Below are 21847 nucleotides of genomic sequence, written 5' to 3'. Positions count from 1 at the left end.
TGTAAAGACAGGATTATAAGAGGATGTACTTTCTTTTAGGCATCATTGCATACTTTTTCTGCTAATTGGATAAAAAAGCATTTGAAAATTCGGTCTCGGAAAGGTTGCTATTTTTCTTTCTGCATTTAAGAAAGTCTGGCTTTACACCATTAGTAAGTAATTTATTTATGTAAAGGAAGTTTTCTGGAAACCGTACATCCTTACTGAAATATTCTTTGGTTTATTACTTTAATGACGATTCCTACAGTGCGGACTTAGAAGTACAAACAAGTAACTTTTCTACATATTTACTGATATCACTTTTATTTGCTAAAATATTTTTGTAAATGATCATTTTTGTGTATCTTCTATCTTGTTTCAGACCTGGATACATTCCATTATTATGCTTGGAAGCGTCTGCATGTACTTTGTCTTCACTTTGGCGTTTGGAGCAACATGTCTTACCTGTAACCCTCCAGCCAACCCATACTGGATCATGGAGAAGCATATGCAAGATCCCATGTTTTATCTTGTCATTATCATGTCTACTGTTCTAGCTCTTCTACCTAGGTAATAACCAGACCCTTTATTTCTATTTACAATGTGTATACGTGTAACCATATTTTAAGAACTGTAACTCCAGCCCATCGCATATGGCAATCTAAAGCTGCTGCTGTATTTCCCCATACTAATATGCTTTTCTGAAGAGCCTCCATGACCTTGAGTTATACTTTCACCAGTGGCAGCTGGTGACATTTGAAAGTGGTGGGGCGTAAAATGATAATCATACTCCACGGTAGCGAGCGCAGCGAGCGAGCCCGAACCCCCTAAGGAGGGTTCGGGGGGAAAACTTTTGAAAAAAGAGTGGACAAATGGTGCATTTTCAAGCAAATTTGAGAAAGCAGGAAGGTTAATAAAGCAATTGTGAAAGTGCAGTTATTACATTAATCAAGAGGTGTCATATAACATAGGTAGCTGCTTATTCAGCATAACCACAGAGCTTCATAATAGACTTCGAAACACAAAACACAATGTATTGCCGAGTACCTCACATATGTATTTTAATAACAAACAAATAAACAGAACGCAAACTAGCAGCATTCAAACAGAGAATTCTAAATCCTTCCAGGCTGGGAGCCCGGATGGCATCTCTCTTTCTTTCTCTGTATCTCCCTCCCTTTCCTATCTCTCTCTTCAACTGCTGTCTTTCTACCTTTTCCCTCTCTTTCTCTCTCTTCCTATCTCTCCCTCTTTTTCTCTGTTTCTCTCTCTCTCTGTTCCTCTCTCTCGCTCTCTCTCACTCATGCAGAACACGGGGAGGGTGAGCACAGGTCAGAGAGCTCCCAGCTGCCCTGTTTGGCCTCAGCCCCTCTCCCTGCATGATAGCTATGGGGGCCTCTTCCTCCTCGGGTAGGGTGTATGTCCCAGGGAGTGTAACACACAACAACACCCCTCCCCAGAGGCTATACCAATGTTGGAACCGCTTCAGGGTGGTGCTGGAACTATAGATAGGCCTGTGTGTGCGGTGTGTGCCCTTACTGCACCAGGTGTGATTTCCATGAAGGGGGCCCTGTGCCATGAAAGTGGGAGGGAACTAGAATGGAAAGAGCCCTGGAATCAAACCCTCCTTGGCACACATCCTTCAAAGACGTACTGTGTGGCCTCCACTTCTCTCTTTCGGACAATGACTTCCTGCTCTCAGCAGACCGCAGACCCCCCCAGCCCTGCGGTGAAGCTCCACAAGGGGATGTGAAGTTTCTCCTTCACACATGACGGAAGCTGTACTTGAGTGCTCCGCCCCCGTCCCTGCGTGTGCCCTTCCTCTCCAAGGGCACCCTAGCGCTGCGGTCAGAGATGCCCACCTGTGCAGCATGTGATAGCATCTTTTCAAAAACATATTTTACGATAGCATCTTAGAACCAATTATTCATTGCATACCTTTGCAAAAAAAAAATGAAATTCAGCTTAAAAATATATGTATTTGTAATTTGGCAACACATTTTCAAAACGGAAAATATATTTACTTTCACTTTAGATAACTATTCAATCAACTCGAGTAACCCAGTTTGCACAAATCCTGATTTCAATCAGATCCAAATCACAGACACAACTAACTAAATGATGCCCATATGCACTTGTCATTTCTAAACAGATACGAATCTATAATAAAAACCAGCATTTTGAGTTATCAAAATAATTAAGGTTGAATTTTCTGCCAGAAGACATGGTAGTTCATCTTTGTTATGTGATTTCCGTGCATCATCGGTTTTAAAAGACTGGCTGTTTTCTACGTCCCTCACATAGACAATGGGGAGACTTACACGGAAAGCTGTAAAATATGAAGGAAGTGGTGTAAACACAACACATTATGTAAATATTGGATATGTTCCTGCATTCTTCCCATTGACAGATGCAATCAATCTTTCATTAGGCTTATGCTGCGTAGCTTGAGGCAGTTACAGATGAAAGTTTGTGCCAGTTTTAGAAAATCCTTTTACTCGGGCACTACTCAGAAAATAACATTAATTGTATACTAGTAGGGGTATTTTAGCGCACACACCTAGCTGGAGAGCAAAGGGGTGTTTACCATGGGCCTGTGGCCAGAGAAGCAGTTTATGGTTGTTAGCGAAGAGGGAGTCAGCAAGAATTTTAGGCAAAGTACGTGAATTGCAATTTATTAATGTTAGCGAAATGGGTGTGGGTAACGTTTCAAGAAATGCATGCTCATGAACGAGTGTGTGTGCATACTTACAAGGGTGCTCGAAGAGCGCACACCTCACTATAAAGCAACAAACTGCTGGCCAGAAACCCTGAGATGCTGTTTTATAATTACAGCAAATGTACATGATCGTGCACTATTTGTGTGGACATAAGTAAGTTAATTCATGGAGCACACTCCTAATTACGACGCAACAAGATGGCGATGCCAAATTTCGACGGGTGCTTCGAGGTGCAATGTAAGGCTGTTTGCACGGGGCATGAGTAATGATTTCACTCATGTAGTTTGATTTACCTCTCTCACTTTACATCTGTGCTTAGCTGGGGTGAGATTCTTGGAACACTTGGGATGGGCCGGTAAATTGAAAGCAGTTTATTTATTTGGACAAACACAGGATCCCCACGTAGCATTTTCAAAGATGATAAAAGGTCAGCAGAGTTTTGAGCATGAACATACTCAAAACATATTAAAACCAGATTAATATGTACAATTTCTTTATTAATCAAAAACACACTACAAGACATGAAAAGATGCCACTGGGAGCTTGCTTGTCACGGTTTGTTTATGGTTGACAAGTGACTCGGGCTTTGTCATTACTGCAGCGAGTTGGTTGTGGAGTGTGCATAAGGTTGAAAAGGAGCCGGTGGGGTGGTAGACAATATGTACTTACTGCTCAAAAACACAGAAAGTATTAGCAGCTACTCAGTGGTGGTTCTACAAATGGATATGCTATCTGACCTCTTGCACACTATTCATCTCAATTATTATAACCTCTGAAAAGCTGCATGTGTTATGTATGAATGTTGTTAGCGCTTGCGCTTCATAGCTCATTCTGTATAGATTTATAGAAACAAGGCTAAGGACTTCGTGACTAGGCCACTGCAGCTGAACCCGCCATTGTTACCAGCACCGTCCGTCAATTAGTGCACAAAACACAACGGCCCCACCAGAAAGTAACTCTCACACACTGAGCTCCCGCCCAGAACAGCTCGCACTGAAAACAAAGCCCACCACGAAGGATACACCACACTTAAACATCTATCTCAATGACTACAGTTCATCAAACCAAGCACATCTAGTCATCTAATATCTGATGAGTTCCTCTTCGGTTTTGGGACAGCCTATCAATCATGTCATTAGGGAGCCTGTGCCCTGGAAGAGGCAGGCCTCCCCAAAGCAATAACTGCATTCATCTAATCTGTATATGCACCCAGCCAGCCACGGCAGAGTCACCATGATAAAAAAAAAACAATAATCTGCACTGCAGCTCGACAAATTACTTTGCAAAGACAGGTGTTTCTTTACTTTTTGAGTCTGCGTGTTCTCCGGAATGCGAGGTGACTGTTTATGGCTCGGGCATTACTACAAAGTGATATTCATTAGAATAACCTTCACTTAAATTGAAGGTTATTCTAATGAATAGCAGTGCTCGGCAGCAGTACACAAGACAGGCGATGCTCACAGCTGCCACTTTGCCCAACGCTGCAGCTTTCACAAATTCCTTGCGAGTCAAAGTCAAATGTATAATGTTCAACAACTGGGAAAATTCAACCTAAGCATTTTGCAGCGACTGTAACAATCTTCGCTTGGTCTAGAGAATGATCAAATGTTCCAGAAACATTGTCAATCCATCATACGGCGGGCACGAACAAGCCTGACCTATAAATAAGCATTGTATTCTATTCAGCTGAATTTATTGTAAAATAAGACGTCTGAATACTGTGCGTTATATACGAACTGGTTTAAAGTAATTGCTCGGATACTACAGTATGGCCCCGTACTACTAGCATAATTTTCAAATGTAAATGAGACTAGTACCGTACTAGTCTCATTTACATTTGAAAATTATGAAGAGCAAAGGACTGAGACCACGTGTTGCATTGACCCAACAATGAATGGCAGATAGAGCGCAATTCATTTCCTTCCCTTGTACAGCACAACTGGCACATATCATCTACCCCACACTTTTTTTTTAACTAATCAATGCTTAGAATGTAAACAAAAAAAGTGGTGGGCCTAAACCTATTGCTGGGGTTCTGATAGGCTCAGTGAACGTATGTCAACGGGGGATAGATTGAACATTATTAGCACTATTTAGAGAACACCGGACCCACAGACACAAGCTGCCTGTGGCTTTCGCTCCTTTCCCCTGATATCCCGCCTAAAAATCGTTCATAATGAAGACAATAAAGGAAACCCACCTCACGGTTGTCACTAGTGTCCGCTCAATTTTCCCACAGTAAGCTCTCACAAACGTTTTAGTCCCTACCGCATACTTGAAGATAGCAGTGCTACCACAATCCCATTCTCCCACTGCATACACAGCAAGCAACCAGAAACTAGATAAAGTGAGTTGGCCAGAATTGCAGGATGCTGACCTGACGCCTGTTTCCCAGCTCCATCACTGGCAGCTCTAGACATAGCGTCACATCTTCTTTTACTGTTGGGTAGGACGCTGGTGTTCTAGTTTATAATTGGATGTCTCATTAACAACGATGCACGTGGTGTGTTGCATTCATATTTGATCCCAAATACAACGTATTGCATCTGCTACGACAGCTCTCAACTGCCACCTGTTCATAATTTCGAAGGCAGGTGTGAGTGGCTATTACACATTCACAACCTAAGCATTCCTCTATGGTGCCAATGAATAGCCAGCGGTGGCTTGCATGAGAGTGACACTTGAGTTACACTCTTCAGTTCTAATGTCATTAAAGCGAGGAACACCACCCAGGGTTCAGCTGCGTAAACAATGAAATATTTACATTAACTACACAGAAAAATGTCACACGATATTCTGCTTTCTCCTTGCTTGCACCAGGGTGGATTTGGGAAAATAATGTCACCGTAGGTCATGCTTATCTCTACACAAACACACTGCTATTAACTAGATGCATTTTAAGTGTTTCGTGCACAGAGCAGAGTGCTGCGAGAACGGCATTTTTTGTGAACAGGACAGAGTGGAGTATGCAGGGCTTTGTTTTATGCGCTACCAACTTTCCTGCAGGACAGTTTTTCATGCACATGTCAGTGTGGGTGCAGGACAGTGTTGTGTGTATACTGCATAGCGCAGCTTCAGGGGAGAATGTGGAATGCAGGGCTCCGTCGTACACAGGTCTGAGTGTAGTGTCCACTCCAGAACACTGTTCACACACAGGTCATACTGTAATGCACTTGGTAGTGTTTCATGCACAGGTCAGAGGGTGAGAGAGAGTAGGACGTTGTTTCATGCGCAGCCCCGGTCAGAGAGTGTGCATTGCAGAAACGTGCGTGTCTCATGCTCAGGTCAGAGTCAGTGTGGAAAGTAGGAAGTATTTTGTGCACAACTAAGAAGAATGTGAACATGAACAATAGGACACTGTTCCGTGTAGTGGTCAGGGTGTTGAGGAGTGTTTTGTGCACAGGTTAGAGTGTGGAGACCAGGTTAGTGTTTTGGGTACAGCCAGGTCATAGCAGTCGCGGCTCGCTTGGTGTCGTGCGGGAGGTGTGGGGGGGGGGGCGGATTATTAAAACAGAGGGCACATGCAAGCACTCGCACTGCTCAGCACTTGTACAGACACAATTTAAACATGGATATGTTCCTGGATCCCCCTGTGCAAGCGTCCGCTGCTTAGATTTCACTATAGACTCATCCCTTACCATCATATCTCTGTTACCAGCCCATCATGTCCTGTTTATCTACATTGATTGCATCCCTTCTTTGGCTAAAACTGGTCTGGTGGGGGCTAGAAGACTGCTCTTTACGGGACACCATTTGTGTCCAAAGTGTTCCATTGCATCAGTTCTTAGGAAGCCCATTACTATATCTGATTTCCCCTTGAGTGCTGTGATCAATTTTTTTAACTTATGAGTGCTAGTACCCAAAGCTCTGGTCAGAATCCTGTGGCAGGCGCTATAAATGTGCGTGTGCCGAATACCAAAGCTATGTATTCGACCGATCTTTAATCCACTAAAAAACTCGCCTTCGAGTGAATAAGTATTTTGATTGCAAAAATAACTGAAATATGAGTAAGCAAAACTGTAGCCAGACTCAGACACGGTTCATTCCACAGATCGGCGATTCTCGCCTACGCACAGACAAGACGAGCATTGCATTCACAATTGCACAACAATAGCCACATGGCTTACTACTGGGCCAGACCCCGCCACATAAAATATATATTTAAACAATCCTACCTGAGGTCCGACTCCTGAGCAGGCCCCGGGTCCGTTGGCGCCACTACAGACCCTCTCAGCTATATGACTTTCAGTTTCACACTTACTCTCTTCCGAGCAGCCAACTGCCACACGCGCTGCACCATCCTTCTGCAGCAGCCAATCCTGGCGCCGCGTGAACAGCGCCACTGCGCCAGGATTGGATTACGAGCAGGACACTATCTGCCCTACATGAGACTGGGGCCCCGGGTCCCCCTATGTATCTGAGTGCTAAGGAGGGAGGGTGGGGGGAGGGAAGGTCTACTGTAGGCATGCGCGGGTCAGTCAAAAAATTGACTACTCCGGGATTTAACATGCGCAGTCAGCACCTCGCTGCCTGTCTGTGTGACCTGCCTGCCTGTCACTCTGCTGCAGCCCCGCCCCCCACGGCCCACTTCCTTCTGGATGCCCGATTCGGTCGGGCTTTTCCCGGAACAGGTAGCGCGCCGTGCGCTCGGCTCAAATTTCATTTTTAAAAGTCTGATTTATTTTTAAAAAGTAACTATTCATTGGCAGTGCAGTCGTCCATGGCTAGTGGGGCAACGCCCCAACGCCCCCAATGGACGCACCGCCACTGACTTTCACGTCTACTTAAGGGGTCATAAAGCTTCCAAACTCAAATGTTCACCTCTTTCTGGCAAGAATATGTGATGGACGATAGTATGGAATTAAAATCTATAAAATCTTTGAGGTGTAGTCCTCCTCACAGAAATCCAGTGTAAAAACGTCAAACTTGAGGATCTCTGATTTCTTTGGCCTTTTATAAATGTATATAGAAGGGGAGTGTTTTGTTTGACTAAAGGCTTCAATAAATGAAAATTAGACTTTAAATGTTAAAATTTGGGACTCATTTAAGACTTAATCTAACTTGAGGCAATGCCCTTAGATTCATGAAACGCAAGTGACCTGAGCGACCTGTGGGTCTTCAAATGAATATTTTATTGATCTTAGTTGTTGTCTGACAAGGCAATGGTAATTCTTTCACTGAATAAAATGGGCGAAACGGTTCCATCCTTTTGTGTGCAGGTCGGGTTGAGGTCAGTATATCCTCAGTAAAATTAGACTACTTTTTTATAATTTGATGTCATTTCCTGTGAAAATGTGTTTTTTTAATTCCCTGAGTATTATTCATGCAGATTTGTTGCACAAGCAGCTATTATTGTTGCCTGCTTTGATGCAGATAGTTTGTGAAGTACAGTGGGCCCCAAAAATACCGCTCATAACAGGGTGGATGGAGGTAATGAGGATTATGTTAAGCATTCACAAATTACTTTACACTTTTTAACCTGCACTACTTTTACGTTTTTGATATGATATATTCGTCAGCTTGCAAAGAGGGTTAAAAGTTATAATTGTGTGTTTGGATTGCAAACAAGTGACACAGCTTTGATTCTCTTTATTTGTTCTATCCTAGGTTTCTCTTAAGAGCTCTTCAGGGCACAGTATGTCCAACTCCGTTAACGAAGGCCAAACAGCTTTGCAAACTTTCACTCGATGAACAGAAGGTGGCTATCAAGAAGTGGAAAGAAGAAACACTTCTTAACTGTGAAACAGACTTCCACAAGGAACTGACATGTTCAGACCCTGAGAACATGGTTCCCACTCAAGAAAACCATTCAGGTGCTGCTTTCAATTCATCAATGTCTGTGGCCGCTGACTGCCACAAATCACAGGACCATATGGTTCACGAGGTTTCTTTTGCAATTGGGGAAGATCCAGATGAAGATGTGGGAAAATGGAGTCCTTCCTTTCTGACGTCACAAAACAAATCTTATGATGAACTGTTGAGTCAAAATTCACATTCCTCTTCCTCAGCATATATGAATTTTACCTTCGACGAAGACTGCGAAAATGTTTTAGGACAGAAGGAAGGCTTGAGTTCTACCTCATGTGGAATAGACTTTTTGGTGCCTTCAGAAAAACCAATAAGCTAACTTTGAAGGACATTATTTTAGTATTTATGAGCAGAGTGGGTTTCTCCTTACGATCCTAAGTTTGTGTAAAGTTCTTTTAAATTCCTTTTAGGATTCCTTTTATTATTTTAAAGGATTTGTACGTGACATTTTCTAACTGTACAATACAACTCAAACACAGAGCTGGGAAAAAGAATCCTCATATCTACTCTAGATAGCTAATTTTTAAATAGCCACATCTTGTCTATGTGGTTATTGAATCCTTTCTAATCTTATTGTGTTTGAGACAACAGGACTGCGATCATATTGACAACGTTTTCCTGTTTGCTCCACTACAGTATTCCCCCCAAATCTGTCTAAGTATCACTCTTTTCATAGTTAACCTTTTGTACTCGGTGTTCCTGTTTAAGCTGTTACCTCCTGGAAATAAACTCTTTCTTCAACCTGCTTCAAGAGAGTGTCTCATCAATCTACCACAGTTCCCAGTGAGAAGATTTTGCAGAACAAATGTAGAAGTATTAAGTATTAAACACGAGGTCATGATTGCCAGTAGCGGTAGATACTTGTCCTTTCTCACATCGTCATTAGTTGCATTGTACTACATTTTTTGTCATTTCTTCCTGAAACTGTACTTACTTTGTATGGGTGTCTCCAATGCCCTTTGTCTAATTTCTTAATCACCAATGCAGATTTGCTCCTATAAAGCTCAAAGTGTTTGTGACTGCTTGTTTCTATTTTGTTGTTTGTTGCCAATGCACCACTGTTAAAAATACTTTAGTTTGGTCAGTCTATGCAATATCGACCAAAGCCATAAAAAATGTATTTGGTGTTCTTTGACTTGACACAGCTGTAATTATCTTCCTGTGCTGTAGACACGGAATCTCATTTATTCTGATTCCATCCCTTTGATTTTATTTGTGCTAATATGTCGAAAGTAAAGTCCAGATTCTCATACTACATCCATTTGATGCAAATAATGTGTTATGGGGAGAGGATTCCAGTAAAAGTGTTACTTTTGTGGTCGGGGTGTGTGCTACAAAAACAGAGATGGCACCAATGTGGCTCAGACTCTGGTACAGTGTTAAGTAGGACTGCATTGGGCTCCAATTCCAATGGGCCTTATGTAGTTTCACTGAGAATCCTACCCTGCCCTGGGATTGTCCCTTCTTGAATTGCACTAGCCAATATCAAATGAGGATCTGACTAACACAATACATTAATATATCACAGAACAAGCGTGCCTTTTCCCCCTTCAGCAATAGTACTGTAGATTATAAAGGCTTGAATGAGGCAACTAGTCAGTTGTTGCTTCAGTTTGAGTTGAATGTTCATGTACGTCAAACAAAGTACTGTAGTGAGACGTATTGAGTGCAATTATGAAGTTACTCGAAATTGACTATTTAAAAATAGTTGTGTTTAGTGCAGTTATTTTTGTATTTGTACAGACTGGGTACTGCACTAGAGTAAACTGGTCTAGTGGGCAAGTTCTATTTCACATTTTGTACTATCCGCCGGGCACTTGTTCATTCCACATATGCACTGACGATGCCCTATTTGAAGAAGGATGTCAGACATGTATGTTTTAACTATTTCTCTTAAAAGGGCGAACATCTGTACCAAAATTACATGTTCTGTCTGATTTTTTGTTCTTTGTTTGTTTTAACTACGAGTGGCTTTCTCCTGAATATGCACTGACACTCCTGTGTCTTCAGTAAGGAGTGATTTCTGAGTTGATCTTCTTGAGAAGCGTGTTTGCCCAGAGGACAGCAATCCATCTGTTCTTTTCTATTCATGGTTTTCAATATTGTGTTGTCTTTTGCTCTTTTTTGGGCATAGTTACTGTCCCGATTTTATATTTTCACTCCTCTATAGTCCGAAGCTCCAGAGAATTGTGCATAAAAGCCTGAAGAAGCCGGGTACCATATTATGGACTCTGTTTATGCACATCAAGATAAATCAACGTTTTTTTAAATCAGTTTTGAAAGCATAACTTAATTATTTTTATAAGAATAACCTCATATCTTTGGTTATTTGAAAACAGAACGGACACTACCTTTTGTCCAAATTCTGTGGGTTTTTTATTGCAGTTTTTGAATACTGATGGTTAGATTTTGCACCATGTCACTAAATAGAAACGTTTATCCATGGAGTTTGAAATATCAGGGTGTATTCACAGTCACACAAACTACTAAATAAAACCACATTAGAAACCAATTCATAACCTGATGGAACCGCTGTAGGCTTGATGGAACTTATGTTTTATCGAAAACTGTTTGCATGGAAGCCTCATCCACGTGCAAAATGCCTCTGCAAAGTGTCAACACTTGTACCTAGTGCTCTTAAATCTTGAAACATTATCGAATGTACGAACTGTGCTCACCAGTGTGCATTGGTGAATATGCCTTGCTCAAATGGGGACTACTTTCCTATGAAATATGCATCATATTGCTCCTTACCTTCCCCACCGTCAGATATGCTGTCATTACTCTCGTTTCTGCTGTATTTCATTCTCCGAAAAAAGCACTTGCAAGTTAGAGCAGAGTCAGTCCTTTACAATGTAACCCAAAGTACATCCCGCATTTTGACGAAATATGAAATGTATATTTTTAAACATGAACTTTCGGTCTGAATTAGCCAACGTGTTTTTTTTTTACATTTGAATGTCCTTGTACAAGCATGTAAATTTGAGCTCAGTTTTATATATTTGAAAAATGAATAAAGAACAAAACGTATTTTTAGAATTGTTGAATAATGATTAATAGTGCTGTCTTTATTTGCCATTGTGCCTGCCAATATTTTTTGTTCTTGTTTCGCTTGCAAGAAAAAAAAGTCAGTAACTTATTATGATAATGTTCTTTTAGATGTGACCAATTTGAGTAATGTGGCCTTTACTGTGGCTACAGTGCTAGCATATGCTCTATGGCAGTGGTCTTCAAACTTCTTAATGCCGCGCCCCTCGTATTAAAAAGGAAAATCATTCCGCCCACCCTCAATTTTTTACAAGTATTATATTAGATTGGCAATGTTTAAACATGTCTAAATTGCAGTTAAGCTCTGTTACCCCTTTTACACATGAAGTCAGGATATAATATGACTAAGTTGTATATTATGGCCCATTACAAAGTGGCTTACTGCAGCTCATTTTTTATCACTTAAAACAAAGCATGATGCTTGTCTAGGCCAGAGCCTGGCACCCCTCTGAGATCCCTTACGGCCCCTCAGGGGAGCCTGCCCCCCAGTTTGAAGACCTCTGCTCTAGGGTGTGGACGATTCTGTCATGTTGCCACATTGCACACATGAAAGGAGCCAAGTCAGTCTTCCTGGTCAAATTTGACAGAAGTGTGGTGCATTCAAAAATGCAACTCAATACATTTTCTGTGACATTAAACATTCTCATACACTAAATCTGGTCAGTATGTTAAATGTTGTGCCGGAGGTAGGCACCTCCGTGGCAGATGTAAGGCTAGGGGATGGCACGGAATGGGCACTAACAGTTGAGGGAAAATAACGCAAACGCACACAAGGTCCGGGTCGGGAGTGTCGCCCCCTTGCGGACTACCTCCTTTTATTATCTCCCCGCAGGCCACGCCTGGCCTGCGGATGTCAGGATGGGTGAGGGGTGACGTGTCATAACAACTAGAGCGGGGACATTACATCCCTATCCAACTATAACTTTTTTTTTTTTTAAACAGTCCGCAACAAAGAGTTTAAAACGTGCCAGGCTTCCCAGGTCGCTAGCATGGCGAGGGTGTCGTTGGCGTGTCTCTTGTTGGGAGATCAACGTCCCAGCAAACCGGCATAGTCGCTAAGTCTTTGACTAGGCCGCGGGTTTGGCCGCAGCCCATAACTCTGCGACGGGTTCCTCCTCTTGGGGCGCCCTGGCTCGAGCTGCTTTCCATGGTCGCCGGTATAAGCGGGCCTCCTGTTTCCTCCTTCTCCACTTGTTGTTCAGCCTCAGCTGTTTCGCTTCCGCCCTCAGCTGCCCGTGCTCCTTCAGCATCTCCTTGTCCCGGGGCGAGGTCCTTGCTTTCGCTTAGGGTGATCTTTTTGAACCAGGAGGTGTTCCGGGATACCTCTTCTTCTCCTTTTCGTGCTGTCACCATGGTTCCTGAGGTTGAGGCTACCGTCCAGGTGCCTGGCTCGAAACCGGTCTGGAACTTTCCTCCTGGCTGCCTGTTCTTGAGGATCACTTGTGTTCCCGGTTCTATCCTGTTGGGTCTCGCTCTCCTGGTGTGGCTAGCTTGCTGGTTTCCCAGTCTTCTTCTTTCCTGGGTGTCTTCCACGGGAGCCGGAGTTGGTGTCCATTCCGGGTTGCTAGGAAGGAGGTCTCTTCAGGGTCCCTGAAACATGAGGCTCCATGGGCTTCTCTGGGTGGTGCAGTGAGGGGTGCTCCTGTATTCACGCTTGAATTCGTGTAACCTGTGTTCTGGGTCAGCTTGTTCCACCAGGGCAATGCGAAAAGTCTTGTTAAGTGTGCGCATGAACCTTTCCACGTCACCATTGGCTTGGGGCCACTGTGGGGTGATGCGGCGGTGATGGATTCCCCTCTGCTGTAGGAATATGGCGAACTCAGCACCTTGACAAGGAGGACCATTGTCACTGCGTACTTCCCGAGGGTACCCGGACATTGCGAAGATTTTTTCGACTGCCGGGCTTACGTGGCTGAAGGCCGTGGATGCTGCTATTTCCACCACCGGGTATTTGGAATAGGCATCGATCATTACTAGGGTATGTCCGCCTCCAGGGAAACTTCCAAAGTCGACACTTATCTTGGTCCAGGGCTTCACACATGCTTCTTCGGTGATGACAGGCTGGGGCCTGTCTGGGGCGCTTGTCAGTTGGCATGGCATGCAGCTCCGCACATGTTCTTCGACTAGTTCATCCAGGTCCAGGAACCACATTTTCTCTCTTATCCTTCGTCTTCATCTTTGGGACCCCTTGGTGTCCCCCATGGGCAAGTTGTATCGCTCGATGTCGCAGAGTTTGGGGTATGACTAGTCGGGATCCCCGTAGGAGTATGTTGTCCTCGGTGGCACTTAGCTCATGTCGGATCCGCCACACTTTCGTGAGCGCTTCTTTGTCCTCCGCAGTCCAGGAATTGGTGTGACAGAGATATTCTGCCCAGGATCCCTCCTGCACCGCTCTGAGTGTCCGAGCATACACTGCATCGGTAGTGGCGGCTTCTTTGATGTCCTCGAGTGTCATGTTCTGAGGGCATGAGGTTAGTGCTACCCACTGGGCAAATTCGTCACAGTCTCCATCTTCCCCCGCCTGGCCTTCCTCCCCTGGGTGGCGGGACAGAAAATCTGCGGTGTTTTTAGCGCCTGGCCTGTAGACCACCTCCATTTCGTAGGGTTGTAGCTGGATTGCCCATCTTTCAATGTGCGGAGGGGGGTGTGGTGCAGTCCCCTTAAAAAGGGATACCAGTGGCTGATGGTCAGTGACCATAACAAATGGGTGTCCTCGCAGATACAGGTGGAAATGACTGCACGCCCATTTAATGGCGAGCGCTTCTCTCTCAATTTGCGCATACCTCGTCTCCGTTGGGGTGAGAGCTTTGCTTGCAAACGCCAATGCGACCCATTGTCCTGGCTCTTGTTCCTGTGTGAGTACCGCTTCCTGGCCTACGGGACTGGCATCAACTAATACTTCTGTTCGTTTGTCCGTATCGAAGTAGGCCAGGGTGGCTTTCTCCAACAGTGCATCTTTGATTCTTTGGAAGGCCTCCTCTTCCTTTGTTCCCCACTGCCAAACTGCTTCTGTTTTGGTCAGTGCCCGTAGCGGTTCACTCCAGGTGGCCAAACCAGGTATGAACCGGCCACAGTAGGTGGCCATACCTAGGAAACTCTGGATTTCCGTCGGGGACTTAGGTGCTGGTGTGTCTTTGATGGCTCTCGACTTTCTGGGATCCACTTGAATGCCTTCTTGACTGAAGACTTATCCGAAGAATTTGATTGTGGGCTGGAGGAATTTGCACTTCTCCTTGTGGAGTGTCGCCCCGTGAGCGCTCAGTTGTTTCAAAGTGTCTCGGAGGTGTTTGTGGTGTTCCGCTGCTGTCTTGGAATGTATCAGGATGCCATCGCTGACATTGATGACGCCCGGTAGGCCAGAGAGCAGTTCCCTGATGGTGTTTTGGAACACCTCGGCTGCAGATGATATGCCAAAATTGAGCCTCTTGTAGCGCCGTAGTCCCAGATGTGTGCTGAAGGTGGTGATGAAACGACTCTCCTCTGCCAGGGGAAGTTGATGGTAGCCTGCATTTAAGTCAATTTCGGAGAACCATTTTGAGCCATTGACGTCTGCGTCCATGGTGGGTGTCAAATGGCGCTCCCTTCTGATAGCCTTGTTAGGGAGGCGCATGTCGATGCACAGGCGGATCGCTCCGGGTTGTCAAGGTTTTTCAACTATTACCATTGGGGACAACCACGGGGAAGGTCCCGACACCTTCTCGATGACACCCTGGCTTTCTAGTTTCTCTAGTTCTTTCTCCACTATTGGTCTCAGGTGGAAAGGGATACGACGATGTCGTAATGCGATGGGAGTGATTGTCTTGTCAATATGCAGCCTCACGGGCTCACACTTGATGCAGCCTAGCCCCCTGAAGAGTTCGGGGAACTGATCCAGCAGTTCATCAACCTGATGGATTCGGATCCGATTGGCAAAAGCTATAAGTCTCAAATCTTCAGCCGTGTGGCTGCTTAGCAGTGTGTCAGCCTCCCTGTCGATTATGTGGATGGTCGCCATCACCTCCAGGTCATCCGCCTTGATTGGTACTGTGATCTTCCCTTTGAGGGGAAGTGGATTGTCTGCCCCATAGGCGAAGATACGAGTTTTTGAGGGAACCACCGGTGGGCTAGGACGCAACTTTTTGAACTGGGGTAAACCCATGACATTTACCGTGGCCCCGGTGTCAATCACCGCCTTGACTTCATTGCCTCCCAACTGGACGATACACGTAGGTTGTGGTCGTCTGCGTCGTTTCAATTCTCGTGCGAACGAGATTACATGTACCTCCTCGTCTTCTGAGTGATGATTCATCTACAGTCGGTAAGTATGTCCCTGGACTGCGATAAGGTCCTCCCGGAGGGGGTGGGTCACTCACAGACCAGCTGTCTCTCCGCGTTGGACATCGACTGAGGTCTCCTTGGGTTTTTTGCGTAGTTGCGTCTCCGACACACTGAAGCAAAATGATTTGGAATCCCACATTGTGTGCATATCTTCCCTTGGGCTGGGCAGTCTTTTGCAGCATGAGGTTCATGCCCACAGTATCCACACTTCGTTCAGGGACTTCCTTTTCGAGTCTCCTTGGAGTAGTGACCCCGTGTCTGCGTCTTCACCGCGTCTGCTCGTTCTGTCTTCACAGCATCGAGTTTTCCTGGAGGCTTGTTCAGTGCTTGGTCCATCGCCATGGCCCGGACAGCTGAGAGTTCATGCGACCTCGCTAGGATTAAGATGTCTTCTAGCGTAATTCCTGGCTTCCTCAGGATGAGTCCTCGCAACGTCTTGTCTCTGCACCCTTGGATGACTTGTCTCCGTATGGCTTTGGGTTGGTCTTCGTCGGTGCAGGTGCTGGCGAGTTCCCTTACTCGGGCATAGAATCTGTCCATGGATTCACCCTCGCGTTGTCGTGCTTGGCCCAACTTGAAGACCTCAAAATCAAGGTTCAATTGCAGGTCAAAATGACCATTGAGTGCCCTTACCGCTGCGTCGTAGTCTCCGGCAGCTCAGGTGTCAGGCAGATGTTTGAATAACTTGAAGATTTCATCCCCTGCGTAGTGGAGGAGTAGGGACCTCTTGATCGTGTTCTCGGTCTCTCTTGATACCACAAAGTAATTTTCCAGCCGCTCTAGCCATGTCTTCCATCGGGGAGACGCAGTGGATGGGTCTGTCAGTTCACTGAATGGGGATAGAACCCCCGATGCGGCGTGCTGAAACGGGATGTGAATCGGAACCGCAGGTGCGTCTTCATCCACCATGGCCGGTGATTGTTTTTGTGGCGTTTGTGGTTACCAATGCTTGTTTGTCGGGGTGCCCCTCTGCTGTTGTCCTGCCTGAGTGTATCAGGGTGTATAGTATCTGTCCCTGCTTGTGGAGACCCCTCGTGGGCGTTGCTGCTCGCACGATGTGGAGTGTTCACTGTGGGCTACTTTGATTGCAGCTGCCAATGCTTGTTTTATCCAGCGCGCGTATGCTACGATGGGTCCGCGCTGTTTTCCTGTGTCTCAGGCCTCGGTGCCGTCCCGGCACCTCCACACTCGATTTGGGTGTCAGTAATAGGCCTCAGTTTATAGTGTGCATGCGCGCCGGGCCTTGCCAGTGTCAATGGCGTCAGAGCAGCGTCCCGCTTCCTCGCCCAGTTCGCGCCTTTCAGTTTCTTCCCCGCCGGTCTCCCCTTACAGATCCTGGTATATGCTGCTACCGGCGGGGTTTCTGAGGCAGGCAGTCTTCCTCCCGGCTTTCCGGCGTTGGCCCCGTCACCACACCGTTCTCTCACAGGCCGTCCCGGCCAGGCCCAAGTGAGTTCCTTTGATTGTTTTTTCTCGGTTGTTGGGGTAACCGCAGCAGTCTCTGGTCATCCCACCCTGCGTCGCCAGTGTTGTGCCAGAGGTCGGCACCTCCGTGGCAGATGTAAGGCTAGGGGATGGCACGGAATGGGCACTAACAGTTGAGGGAAAATAACGCAAACGCACACAAGGTCAGGGTCGGGAGTGTCGCCCCCTTGTGGACGACCTCCTTTTATTATCTCCCCGCAGGCCACGCCTGGCCTGCGGATGTCAGGATGGGTGAGGGGTGACGTGTCATAACAACTAGAGCGGGGACATTACATTAAAGGCATTTTCTTTAGCAGTGTCCACTGTAGCTAAGCGGCTCCTACTAGCGTATAGATAGGTATATAGTCACCAGTTGAGTGAATTATGGTTTATATCTCACACTCTATTGGGACAGGAACAAGGAAACCAAAACAATGAATAAACTGATTTATGTGAACTAATGGAAAAATGAAAACTGAGTAACCACTTTGTTGGAAAACCAAATTTAAAAAATACAAATAAATCGAAAATTAAAGTAAACCTTTTATTTGAAGGACAATTTTAAGGAAACATCCAAAATCACATACTTCTGTGAAGATGTGGGTATTTTGTGTTCTGGGATGGGTAATGTTTAAGTACGATGAGGGTTTTTTAGGGTTTAAAGGTTCAAGGGTGGGTGGAGTTTAGGGTGGTGAGACGTTTTTATGCTTCATAGCTGAGTGGAATTTAGGGGCAGTGAGGGCTTTTTAGGGTTCATGGATGGGTTGTGTGTAGGGGTGTTGAGGTTATGTAGGTTTTATGTATGGGTGGAGTTTAGGCCTGGTGAGTGTTTTTAGGATTTCAGTGATGGTAGAGTTTTGAGGTGGTGAAGTGTTTTTAGTGTTCGGGAATGGGTGGAGTTTCATGTGGTGGGGGGTTTCTTGGGTTCAGGGATAGGTGAAGTTTATATGTAGAAATGGTTTTAGGGGGTCAGAGATGGGGGTTTAGGGGTTGTGAGGGCTTTTTGGGGTCATGAATTGTGGTTTTAAGGGGTGGTGAAGGTTTTTAGGGTTCATGGTTGAGTGGAGTTTAGGGGTAGTAATGTGGTTTAGGTTAAGAGATGTGTAGAGTTTAGAATGGCTGTAATGATTCAGGGATAGGTGAAGGTTAGGGGTCAGACTGGTGGAGTTTAGGTGTGGTGAGCGGTTTTTAAGGTTCAAGGATGGGTAGAATTTAGGGTTAGAAAGGTCTTTTGAGTGTTCAGTGATGGGTGGAGTGTAGGGGTCAGGGATGGGGCGGTTTATGTGTGAGGAGGCATTTTTAGGGGCTGCGATGGATGCTGCTTAGGGGTTGTGAGGGTTCAGCGACTTGCAACTGTTTCAGTTACACCAAAGATAAGTATGCTGAATGAAGCTCATTTTTTTAAAAAAAAGACATTCGATGAATCGGTGTTATTTGAAATGTTAAATAATTCATCTTGAAACTTTCCATTAACCGATTTAGTTTGAATGGTTCCTCAGTATTTGTATTCCATTCAATTGCTTTTCTGTGAAGTCACATACAACCTGGATATACAAGATTACAGGCGGAGGCTGCGAATAAAGAGTAGAACGGAAACGGATAAGTTTTATGGCCTAGCTATCTTTTTCATACATAAAGCAAAATGGTGCCTGGGACACTATTAACAGAATATATCGTAATAGGTGAGATAATTCAATTATCTACCCCTACGACAAATAAATTGTCTGAAAAACTATTTTAGTATTTGTGAAATAAAATTTCCCACCTCCACAGAGAGAAACCCAATGTTAGTTTCCTTATCAGTATTTCACTTTAATTGAAAAAAGATTAGATTGGGGCTTGTATAATTTGTAGGCCCACTTCAAACAAACGAACACAGAAATACATATATTTATACATTACTTTTTCATAAACATATACAAAACACATATATGTACCCATAAATAAATCAAAAAAATATATATTCAAAGTACTGTAGCCCAATTTTTCGACAGTGTTTCGCTCTAATTCGAGCTCTTCAGAGAGGTATAGCTATCTTTTTCAGTTGTGAATTTCTGTCTATTTAACTTTCTGCTTCAAGCTATAGATCAGTAATTGTGTTTTAAAGATAAAGTGTTGCAGGATTAGTCTTGGAGGCTCAGAGACAATGACTTCCCAGGAATATCTTCAATATAAAAATTTCAGGATTGAGGAGGTTATATGCAACAAATCTGGTCTTACCAATAAATTAGCAATGTAAGCAAATAAATCAATTTATGAAATGTTTACTATAGACAAGAAATGTTTACCATAGACAAGAAATGTTGCAACTTAAATTAAACTGATTTTGGTTAACTGCAGAGCTGTGAAGTGGAGTATACTGTTAAAACGTCAGCCAGTTAAAAAGGCCTGAAAACCTTCGGGATTTGTAAGTCTATGGTATGATTGCCAAATATTTGAAACTGTACATCTATTAAGAAAATCTGGATATTGTGGAGACGATTGTCAACGAAGATTTGGGGGTGGAAACGGTCCTTAACAGTAAGAGCTTAGTTAAAGTATGGGGTTTATTCATACGAATCAATCTGAGGCCTGCTAATAATGATGGCCGACCGAGGAGAGGTCGGAGTTCTTATTTTACTGGACCTCTCTACCCCCTTCAACACCATCTCCTACTCCATTCTATTAATCTGAAGTTATAGATTCCTTACCTTAGAATTACCCCAGGCGTCAGACTGGATCCGGAGAATTTTTTCGTCTGCGTCAAAAGGTGGCGTCATCGGCTCCATGTTCGCCGTTGTGGTTGCTGGGATGAAGTTGCGGCAGCTACTTAGACACCGCCTTTGTGCGCTGACGTAAGTTCTGTTCTTTTTGCGCACTAGTCAGCGCAGATCCAGAGAGAGCGAAACCTCCAGTGACTTTTTGACTGACTTTTTGCCGACTTTTGTCAATGTCGATTTTGAGTCTTCGACTCCTAATGCACGTCTGGGATGCCTGGTTTCAAGACTTGTGGTTCCTGTAGCCGGCTGAGGTCGGTGACGGATCCATACTATACTGTGTGTGCCGGTTTTGCTTGCAGCGCGACCACGACCCCAAATTGTGCTCCGACTGTGAGACCATGAATCCAAAGTCTTTTCGGGAGCGTTCCTGAAAGTTTCTCAAGGCCCGGCAGTCGGCTCTGCGCTTTTCGAGGTCCCGGTCATGTGGGGTTCAAGCGACTGGTCGCGAAGCCACCACCACAAGTCTTCTTCAAAGTCCACGCACTCCTCAGGTAAGTCGAAGCACAAGAAGAAGTTGAAGAAGCACTGTCGCTCTTTGACTTATCCCCTTTGGTCGACTGATGTGACGAGGGATGCAGGTGGTACCCCTCCCGTGGCTCCGCGTGCGGAGCCCCAGGGGTTGACTCAGTTTCCCTCCCTTCCCAGGACCCAGAGCGACCCCTGCCCAGCTTCAAGCTTTTTACAAAGCGATTCATGCCATCTTTGGGCAGTCCAACTCAGCTGGCGCGCCTTCGAGTCCAGCGGACTCGGCTGGGGGCCCTGGGCCTTCCATGCTGGCAGCTTCTGCCTCTGCACCGCAGGGCCCCCTTGGATCCAGGCCTGAATCCAGATCGGCACCGGTCAACCTGATTACACCTCCCCTGGCACAGAGTCCACCGGCACCATGTCCGCAGCCGATGCCTGTTGTGTCCCCAGCTGGCGTCGACCTTGGCCTCCACCCCAATGTAGACACGGAGCCGGACCGGCGTGGACTGATGCCAGGTCCTGCGCCTACTGGTACTTTTGTGCCCATGTTCTATCCTGACTCTTGGAGACCAGATTGTCAGCCAGAGGAGAGTGAGAAGTACTGGGAGGGGTCTGGAGATCCTTTGACAGAACAGCTAGGTTACAAACCGGACTGGAGAGAGGAACTGGGGGAAGCCAGTGGTCTGGATTCCTTCCCAGACCTTGGCATGTTGTCTCCCCCTAACGTGGCTACGGAGGAGGAAGCGTCTTACGCCGTGGTGTTGCGTAGGGCAGCCAAGTCTCTCCACCTCAAGCTACCTACGGTGGCAGTCAGGACTAACCTCCTGACAGAGGTGCTTCAACCGGCAGCGAGCTCTTCAGAGCCCCTGCTACCGTTTGATGAAGCCCTCCCTGACATCCTTTTGGGCACCTAGTCCAGGCCAAACACAGGGGCTCCTGTGGATAGGATGATTGCCCCACGACATTTCCTGGCTCCGGGCGACCCCACTTTCCTCTCCCAACACCCCTGAGAGCTTGGTGGTCCAAGCCTCTACATCCAAATGCGCATCCCCTAATGCGCCACCTGATAGGGAATCCAAAAACCTGGACCACCTTGGGAAGAAGATGTTTTCTTCCTCCAGCTTTGGACTGCGGTCGTAAAACACTCAATGTCTGTTGGTCCGTTCCACCCACTCCGCGTGGGATACAGCAGCGCATGTGCTGCCCCAATGCCCAGAGGAGTCCTAGACTGTGCTCTCCTGTGCAGTTTTAGATAGGAGAGATGCAGCAAAGTTTACCATTCGCTAT

General features: G+C 45.5%; 1 protein-coding gene across 1 annotated transcript in view; it reads left to right on the top strand.

The window, feature by feature from the left end:
- The window catches only part of ATP10D (ATPase phospholipid transporting 10D (putative)), a 772711-nt gene extending 761151 nt beyond the window's left edge, over positions 1-11560 (top strand). The window contains exons 22-24 of the mRNA XM_086962685.1: positions 362-549; positions 8307-9200; positions 9285-11560. Of these exons, the coding sequence (XP_086818811.1) occupies positions 362-549; positions 8307-8826 (708 nt within the window). The 3' untranslated portion in view covers positions 8827-9200; positions 9285-11560. The remainder of the gene's footprint in view (positions 1-361; positions 550-8306; positions 9201-9284) is intronic.
- The last annotated feature ends 10287 nt before the right edge of the window (positions 11561-21847 follow it).

The sequence above is a fragment of the Lissotriton vulgaris genome, chromosome 3_1 (assembly GCF_964263255.1).
Source record: "Lissotriton vulgaris chromosome 3_1, aLisVul1.2, whole genome shotgun sequence".
Lineage (NCBI taxonomy): Eukaryota > Metazoa > Chordata > Amphibia > Caudata > Salamandridae > Lissotriton > Lissotriton vulgaris.
Note: the sequence above shows the minus strand (reverse complement) of the source record. Positions and strands in the feature narration are given on the sequence as shown.